Raw genomic sequence first — 10,572 nt, 5'->3', positions numbered from 1 at the left:
GTTTGAAGTAAACGGATACTATCCGTTACATTATATTTGTAAAAGGACATGATGTTGAGCTTCTATATTTTTCATTAATGTCCTCCTCGATAACACATGAAGATTAGAAAATCCAGTGTAATCAGATTTTTAGAATCAATCTGTTCTACCAAATTAAATGGTAATGAAGCATTGATAATCATATTTTGAACAATAAAATTTAACTCATCTAAAAATAATGGGAACGCGTAACAACCTGGAATGTTAAACTCTGGAATTTATAACCGGGAAATTAAATATCTGGACCATAACAATTTCGAATTTAAAAAGCAGGTAAGTCTGCTGTAAAGTAGATTACAATTGGGTCATTGTATAATGGTTGTATTAGACTTAAATTAAATTATATAATATCATTGTATAAGAAAAACGATTCTGAGCGGAGACGGTTTGTCAGTCTGGATATTTTATATTTTGTTATTATTATTTATTTTATCATGTAAGTTGAATTAATATTAAAAAATTATAATGTTTTATTCGTTTCTATGGTGATAAATAAAGCGTTAGAAATTAAAATCCCATTTTTAGCGTTTTTTCATAATTTTTCGGTGGTTTTTCCCGTGGCATTTAATAACAATTAAGAAAATCGAAAAATCGAAAAATGACCTCTCTAAAGTACCATCTTGATCCAATTTGCTAAAATATAAGGTACTATATGTTGAAATCGAAACACTCCTTTTGGAAGTAATTTTGTATACAGGATATAAAAATAAAATTCGCTCCGCTCAGAATCTAAAATTTGAAATTCATAAAATTCTGGTGACCATTGAATTGGCTCCCAATATTAAGTAAAGTACCTTATCGAACATTGAACTGGCTCCCCAGAAAGGGATCCTCGAATTGGCTCCCAATATAATACTAATTTTGACGCAATTACCGGTAGACACATAACGAATTAAAGTTATTTTATGGTTCTTTTCTTTTTAATAATTAAAAAACCTTTCAAACTATAAACGTAATTATTAATTTTAAATTTAATATAATATAACCGATGAAGGATATACTTTGAACTGAAAGCATTTTTACTTTGTGAGCGTATTATATATAGTAAACCTGATAGATAAAATGAGGCTGACTCTTAGGAATATTTAATTCACTATCCTTAAGTTTTTTATAGAAAGGAGTTCTTCAAAAAGTAGCTTCAAAAAAAAGACGTTATGAGGTTAAGGAAATGAACCAGGGAGATTTTGTTGATTTTGTGGATTTGCGTAAACACATAATAAAAAATAAAAAAATTGATGATGAAAAAAATAACATTAATTGGCTCAGAGTTGTGTGTTTTCAATATAGAAAATCTGAACCCAACAAAGTTTTTTTCAAATATAATAACCATGATGAATATAAGTCATTTCCAATCACTAGACAAACAAGACAAATTAATAATATTATTAATTTCCATCTGAAATTAGCATATAAAAATGGACCTTTACCACTGGATCCTGCCAAAGTAAAAGATTTGAAAAATTTGTGTGAATCTGGAATTATTCCAGAGCAATACCAGCAGTTTTATTTTAACTTGTTTGACTGTAGTTCAGATAACCCTGAAGTTGATTCAGATGAAGATTAAAATAAAATAATATTATTATTTAAAATTTGTTGATTTTACTATTTTTCTTAGTTACATTTTTATAGTATTGTTTTTATATTTATTTGTAAACTTATTGTAATAAAAGTTATAATTACAACAGTTTATATACAGTCAGAGTAACTATGATGTTTTCATTTTCAGCTTATTGATTTTTCTAGTTTTCTTTACCTATTACCTTTTTATAGGTATTGGTATGTTTTTATTGTAATAAAAGTTATAATTACAACAATTTTGTTCCTTTTTATAACAATAATAATATTATTATTAAATTTGTTTATAATTGACATAATATTATATCAATTATAAACAATAATATCATGTAAGTTGACAATATTCTGATCTAAAGAAATAATCATGTAAGACATAGAAAATCATAAGAACCAAAATATTGTATTTGAATTAGGACCATAGAAACGTATCTCCGACTTGTACAAAGAAAAGTAGTTAAAATAAGTTCAAAAACACAAATTTGGTTGTTATTGGTAGAAATATTGATAAAGTACAAGTTAACAATTAATAAGGACACACGAAAAGATCAAAACTTTAAATTCTTTTTTCCGCATCTATCAAAATAGAAAATAAAAATTTTGTAATTGCATTTCTGGAAATTAAGGAATTGGTTGATACGTTCCTTCAATACTAGACCCTCGTGTTGTGACTACCAATCACATCCAGTGGTACACTCAACACGAGTTGAGTGTACGGGCTCGGAGTCCACTCCGTCCAACAGCCACGCGTCTCAGTGTTAGTCAGGTCGGCTCGTATCTCCGGGGCAAAGCGGTGAGCGTCGCTGGCAGGCGTCTGATGGCGTGTCTGTTTACGAGCCCCTATATTCGGAAGACGAGGGCGTTCGTCGGAGCATGTCCTACCTTTGACGAACTATGAAAGGGAGCACGGGTGTCAGGTTAGCCCAGGGCGGCATTCGAGCCAGGAATGTCGTCCGCCTGGCTAAACGGATTCTCCCGTGGAGTCGGTTTCGTGCGGGCTTCCTGATTTCGCTAGAGAATCGCCGGTAGTAAAATCGTACGGTAGTCGGATAACGGCCATCGCCGGGCTCGTGGTCCGCGTGACGACGTGCGGTCGCCCGTCAGTCGACCACGGACACGTCAGTCGTGACTCACCCTCATGCGGTGTTACGAGTCGGCCGGCGACGGCCGTAACCCCTCCACGGCTCTTGACTAGCCCTTAGGAAGGTCCGTGGTTGTAGCCGCAAGTCATCAAAACCCGGGAGTCTTCGTGCTTTACTTCAATCTAATATAAATCCAGTTATAACTGATGACGAAGATATGCTATTTTAAAGTCACTTCATCCATATTTTTCTACTATGAACCCATTACAAAAACTGCTCATAAGAAACCAAATTCAGACTGTATTTATAAATGAATTATCAACCCCACCACAACAGCTACCATCATTTAATGAAGAAATATCATATCTCTCTTCTACCCCATACATTGATCCGTATTCTTCTCAACAAGTGGATTATCAAAATACACGTACAGAACTGTCATCAAACATGCATGTCCAACAGCTAATCAACCCAACTAATAATATACAAGATGGAACATTTGAAAATACACCTGTTCCAAATTTTAATTTTTAATCAAAATTCCAATTAAAATTATAAAACTTTTAGAGTTTAAAGTATATTATTAATAAATGTTTTATTTTTCGTTGTTTAGATTAAAATGATCTTAATTATTTTAAAACGTCTTGCTTAAGAATATTAATATTATATTGTTACTGTAAATAAGTTAATATTTTAAACATATGTGACGATTTTTTACTTTATTGTTAAACAATTAATTTGTTAAGTTATTATACACCGAAGAAGGTTATATTTTATTTTCATTCAATTTTATATAAAAGAATAATTTTTCATTTGCATATTATACTAATGTATCAAATATTTAATTTTTTTTTCTAATTAAGCTTACCTATAAACAAGTAAATAAATTACCTCATTGTAACAAGCAATCTTTCCATAGGCGTGCGCAGCCCGTTGTGACAGAGTGGGCCAATGATACAGTGGCGTGGTGAAGGGGGTCTAGAGGAGCGGCCGCTCCTCCAAATTTTGGGTAGGGGGGTGGGTGGGTGGGTAGGTGGGTAAGTTTGTGGGTGGGTATTACAATTGATCACATACGTATGTACGTAGTAATGATGTACCTACTATAATATAAATAAGCAACAAAATAATCTGATTAACAAGTAGGTACCTATGTAGTTAAATGTTAACACGTTTAAAATCAGTTATCTAAACTGTATTATTTCAATGTATCCATTTTTAACAATCATAGTTTAAACCTCGGTTATGCTTAAGAGGGTGTCAGCGCACTATTTGTTTATTCTCCCTCTGGCCCACGCGCAACATAGACCGCAGAATCATTTTGTCCATGTATGTCATCTTAGTGTAAAATCATCCATTACAAAAAATATAAAAAAAAAAAGAAAAATAGAAAAATTCAAAAAATATATCGAAGTATCGATACCTAAATTTCTTTTTCGATATCGCGATACGATATCGCACAAAACATAAAGATATCGATATTCAAAAATATATCGTTGAAGAAGTATATTAATATATTATTCTCTATCTTTCTTTGTAATGGGTGATTTTACTCTAAGATTATTAATTATCGGCCGAATTCGGCGGTTTGATCTTGTATACGGTCTGATACTTGATTATACGGGCCCTGTATCACGAATTATTCAAATTATTATTGTATGTTCTATATTCGTGGTAATCATGGATTATGGTATACACTCAAAGGCGTACCGCGTACGGCGTAAAATAATGTTCCTATATAAAATTATTGCGTCTAAATTAAGAATACTGATTACTGAATAAGATACAGAGCCATGTTTATAATATCCAATATGACAAAATATATATTATACTATATATACATAATATATGATACCTATATATTATAATCCTTAACGATTAATGATAATAATCTATTTTTATAAATAGAAATAAAATCATGAAATTGTTTTTCCACTGACCCCACCAACTACCTACCAAATACCAATATTATTTAATCGCCACAACGCGTCAGCGACTCGCTGCTATCAATACTTTTTGCAAACCGGTAAATGTGTTCTTACTTGTGTTCTTAGTTTCTTAGTATTTAGTATTTACAAATGTGATTTATGTCATTATGTTAAACTTGTTTTTAATTAATATTAAATTAAAATTATGTCCACCAATATCTGTTTATGTGGTAAAAACAAATTAAAACTAAATGACACCAATTGGAAGAGACATTTAACTGCATGTAATATTGCAAAATTGAAAAAATCTAATCTAGTTAACGATGTCTCTAGTTTTTTTTCTAAAAAACGTGTAAATAATGTAGAACATACTCAGCGGCAGAAAATTAATTTAGTACCTTATTGTTCTAATTCTGGTAAGTAAATATTTTTCTAAATAGAATAGATTATTAGTTTAATATAATAATATATAGCCATATAGGTATTGGTTTAAATGTATAATAACTAAAACTAATATTGTAATAATAATACAAGACTAAATAGGTTATAATTTTTTTGTGTTTTCCAATTTCAAAGCCATACAAAATCTAATTTTTTACTTCAACGAAGATGATTGTAATAAAATAATGATTGAAATTTGAAATACAAAATATGAATAGCATTTATTAGTTATTATGTAGGTATATTGTGTATATCGTATATATTTTGTATTATAATTATTTTACGTGCATGCATAATTTAATATTTTAATGAAATGATAAATTATGTACGAGTTTGGGTTAGATTTAATAATTAACTAATTAATCTAATCACAAATTATACAAATTTTTTAAAGGGGACGATTTTTAAATTTTAGTAGGTACCTGTGTTATATTTATCATGTTTTCTTGTATTATTAATCAAGATCAATATTGCAAGATAACTAGCATGTGCTATTAAAATATAATTTTAACTAATAATTAAAAAAAAAAATAATTTATAATCATGTTATATTAATATATAATAACAAATTGTTTTAGGAGCTGATGCTAATACAGATTGTAATATTGAACTTGATGATAATTCTACTGCAGCTCAATATGATAAAGTTATTAATTCAGAAATAGCAATTATTGATTCAGATTCGAGTAGTTTCCAACGTTTTCCCAATGATCCAGCATTAATATTGCCAATAAGTTCAATTAGTTCAAACACAATTATAAGAGAGTCTGAAGTTTCTTCAATCATAGCATCGAATACTGGTTAGTTTTAAAAATTTTACTATCTAACGTTAAATTTATCATATTCTCTTGTATTATTAATTAAGAGAACTAGCATGCGCAATTAAAGTATAATTTTTAACTAATAATTAATAATATTTTATAATAACAAATTGTTTTAGGAGCTGATGCTAATACAGATTGTAATATTGAACTTGATGATAATTCTATTGCAGCTCTTTATGATAAAGTTATTAATACAGAAACAGCAATTATTGATTCAGTTTCGAGTAGTTTCCAAAGTTTTCCTAATGATCCAGCATTAATATTGCCAACAAATTCAAACGAATATTTTGCTTATTTAGCCAGTTTACATCCATGCCAGCCGTTACCAGCAGAACTAAAAAATCAAGAGTTTCCTAAACGAAAACAGGGTGAATGGATTAGATCATTTCACGAACAGCATTATAATAAAAAAATTGCTTCTGGAATTTTGTAGTAAGAAATTGGGTTTCTTATTCTCCTCCTGAAGACAAAGTATATTGTATTGTTTGTAAACTTTTCGGAACAACTCATTCCAAGTGTAACCAACTTGCAAAATGTGGATCGAATGATTGGAGACATATTGCCTACAAACTTAAAGTGCACGAATGTTCAACAGATCACTTGCAGTCTGAAATTAGAAGAGCCATGTATATCAGTAATCAGAGAGTGAATATTACCACATTAGGACTCCCAAACTCTATTGTTGCAGAAAATAGAGAAATAGTAAAAATAATTTTTGATGTTTTAATTTACTTAGCTCGACAAAACTCTGCATTTCGAGGACACAATGAAAGCTGGAGCTCTAAAAACCAAGGAAATTTCTTAGAATTGTTAAAATTAATGTCAAAACATAATGCTTTACTTAAATCTCATTTAAGTAAAATTACAAATGCTTCAAAAAAAAATCGTATAACATTTCTCTCCAGCGACAGTAAAAATACAATGTTAAATGTACTTGGTGAAATAGTTCGATTAGAAATTTTAAAAAAAAGTAAAAAAAGCTCGGGTGTTTTCTATTATTATAGACACAACTACCGATGTGGCTAACCTGGAACAGTTTTCACTTGTATTGCGTTTTGTTAATGATGATCATCAGCCTGAAGAACGCTTTATCGCAGTTAAAGTAGCAAGTGATGCATCTGGAAAAAGTTTGTTTGATTTATTTTGCGAGATTTGTAATCTTTACGAATTGGATTTGGAAAATAATTTATATGCTCAGTCATATGATGGAGCTGCCTGTATGCAAGGTCAATATTCTGGAGTGCGTTCATACATACAGGACAAAAATCCTCAAGCCATATATATTTGGTGCTTTTCTCACATACTAAATCTTGTAATTGTTGATATATGTGATAAAAGCACAAGTATGAGAAACTTCTTTGGTGAATTGTAATCAGTAATAAGTTTTATGAGAGCAAGGAAACGTACTGCTATATTTAAAGAACAACAAATAAAAGTTTATCCTGATCAAAGAGTCTGTCGCATTAAACATTTTTCTACAACTCGATGGACTTCCCACGATCGAGCAATTTCAATTATTCATGATAAGTATGAAGCACTATTGATGACTTTAGAAGAATTAACCAATTCACCAGATCGAGATTGCTCTTCAACAGCTAAAAACTTACATATCATCATATCTTCATTTACGTTTGTCCTAAATTTAAAGTTAATGGAAAAAATATTTTGTTATACCACTCCATTATCAGTCTACCTACAATCGCCAGCAATTGATTTTATCCAGGCTTTAACTAGGGTAGATAATGTAAGTAAGCAAATTAAAAAGTTAAGGACAAATCATGAGGCAGAAAATGTATTGGATGAAGCCAAAACATTTGCAAGTGACAATTTTCTTACTGAAAGCTGTTTGCCAGAAGTACATGTCCGACGTAGAAAAATAATGGCCGGTGAAGCACCAACAGAACATTTAATTGTAAATCCATTAGATAAATTCAGAACAGAAGTTTATTTTGTTATTTTAGATCAAATTACAAATTCTATCTTAATGAGATTTGACGGAGCTCGAAATATATTAAAAGACTTTTCGATTCTTTCCTATGATCGTCTTATGGCTACAAGTAATGGAGAACCTATTCCCAATGATTTATTTGAAACACTGGTCCAATGGATTCCAAATTTACAACTTGAAGAATTGAAAAATGAATATTTAATATTTGCTTCAAGTTTTAAAAGTCCGCAATCCAATTTGAATCTTACATCATTATCTAATTCTGAAAATGAAATAAGTATTACTGAAGAAAATACTGATGCATGTGATTCTGATAGTAGTACTAATAGTAATACATTAACAAAAATTGCTGAAAAAAATCTTACATCAATACAAATTTTAAAACTAATTAGCTCATATGGGTTATGTGCAGCATTCCCTAATTTGTTTGTTGCTTACAAGTATTTATGTACTATTCCGGCCACATCTGTTTCAAGTGAACGATCATTCTCAAAGCTTAAGCTCATCAAAACTCGTTTACGCTCCACTATGCAGCAAAATCGTTTGGAAAGCTTACTTTTACTTTCATGTGAGAGCGACAATTGATATAGATCTGGAAGAGGCTATAAATAAATATGCATTCACTTCAAATGTTTTGAAAAAAATAATGTTATTTAAATGAATGTTGTGTAAATAATAAACATAGTGTACGTTAAAGTGTTAAATGTTGTTTTTATTTTATATGATTTGTACACATATTTTTTGTATGTTTGATAAAATATTGGGTGGGTACTGGGTCTGGGTGGGTGGGTACCTAGACTAAAATCTTTGCTCCTTGTGTTAAAATAGCTCGCCTCGCCACTGGATTGGGTACTTGAAATAAGTTATTTTAAACACTGTTATCTATAAAATTACATTGATTTACTCACTGGTCATCACCTACTGTTTAAATTTTAAGGTATAATATATATATATATTTGTTCATAAGTAGGGCTAGGATTTATATGCATTTGCATATTATTTTCCTTAAGTCCAAATTGATAGGTTGTGATAATATATGCCCACGATTTACAATACGCTCGATTAAATAGAACCATTTGTTGTTTGCATATTTTATAGATTCAAGAGAATTTTGTTGACATAAAATAGTCAAAAATCAGAATACTTATACCACAGAATAAGGCAATACAACTATGTATATGATCCAAGTTGCTATCTGTATAATAAGTATGTTACAGCTCGCAGGGAGGGCCACGGCCCACCTGGCCCAACCCGTGCGCACGCCTATGAATCTTTATTCTATTGAAATAGGTTCTTGAAAATTCGTTGTTTGAAGATCAAATTCAGGTGTAATTATTTCTAAAATATAATCAAACGTTTCTGATGTAATTCTTGTATATGCTCTAAACAAAGCATTGTCACTTCGTAATTGAGGGTACAAATGATAAAATTCACCAAACTTAAGTCGATCATTGTAAATAAATGTGTTTGCCATTGATCTTTTATTTTTTTTATACTTTTTGTACAATAAGTATTTAAGTACAGTACTTTCACTTAGTAACATATTTTTTTTTTGTAGACTTAAATTCATAGTAATTATCAATGCAAATATTAAATGTACTTTTTAAAATTATCCACGCGTATTTTACTCAAGTATGTATCGTCGTGCACTGCGATGTCGGACTACTCGGACTCACTTTTCCACAAGCGCGGCGTTCGAAAAACGTCCGATGCGTACTATGCATACGAATTCGCATCGGACGCACTCGCCAGATTCACGTAGGACACGGCGTTAAACTAAGAGTGAATTAACCTCTTATAAAATCTAAAGGTAAGATTATTATCTATACAACCTCATAGGCTTTTTATTATATTTTAATTTTTAAGCGAGCTATGAGTATTTTAAAATTGTAAATTATTCGTGCATTTTACACCATATTATAACATCCGGTAGTAGGTTTTTTGATTTTTTTGATTTTTATTTAATTATTATTATTATTAAAACGTAATAAAATACGATATTCTTTAGTCGTTACCTACATTAAATATTTTTATTTAAATTACATTCACGTTACGTGTAATTATTTTTATGACTAATACGTTACTTCCTTTTTCATTCAAAAAGTAGGGCGGCTCTACAAATAACGTAAATTTATTCAAAAAATAAATTATAATTGCCCACCAAATACATATTATTTATTTTATTAAATATATTAAACAACTGTAATTGTTGTTGTATTTAATAAATATATTGTATATTTTAATTTCTTATATTATATTTTTTAAATATATAATAATTATATATTCATTTAATATGATATAATTATATGAACCCTAAAAAGGGCCGTTTTAAATGAGTGCGCTTATCACGCAGCGGCGGATCGTGGAAGTTATCTGTGGAAATAAAGTATTAATATTATAAGTTTATCATAATTTATATGCTCCTATATGATATGAGTGGATATGACCTAACCTGAAAAGAGCCGCTTTAAATGCGTGCGATGTCTACATTACTCACTCGCGTTATCTACGCAGTGGTTGATCGCTGATCGTATGAAATTTATTTACGTATGTACCTACTACTGTCCGGGACTATAGTACCAAATACTTGTTTGGTATATATTACCTAACATAATTATTGGTTTTTATTTCTGTTTATTCTTAGTACTGATTTTTCCCCCGAAACGACTTCATTTCGATCGTCGATTTACCATGACGTATTCTATAAATAAAGTTTATTACTAAATACTATAATTCAGTTA

The 10,572-nt window shown here is 30.1% G+C and overlaps 1 protein-coding gene across 1 annotated transcript; it reads left to right on the top strand.

Moving 5' to 3' along the window:
* Positions 1–7,270: 7,270 nt before the first annotated feature.
* Positions 7,271–8,416, top strand: LOC103311999. Its single transcript, XM_008191952.1, has one exon. The coding sequence runs from the start codon at positions 7,271–7,273 to the stop codon at positions 8,414–8,416; it is 1,146 nt and encodes a 381-aa protein (XP_008190174.1).
* The last annotated feature ends 2,156 nt before the right edge of the window (positions 8,417–10,572 follow it).

The sequence above is a fragment of the Acyrthosiphon pisum genome, chromosome X, assembly GCF_005508785.2.
Source record: "Acyrthosiphon pisum isolate AL4f chromosome X, pea_aphid_22Mar2018_4r6ur, whole genome shotgun sequence".
Lineage (NCBI taxonomy): Eukaryota > Metazoa > Arthropoda > Insecta > Hemiptera > Aphididae > Acyrthosiphon > Acyrthosiphon pisum.
This window is presented reverse-complemented; position numbering and strand designations above follow the sequence as displayed.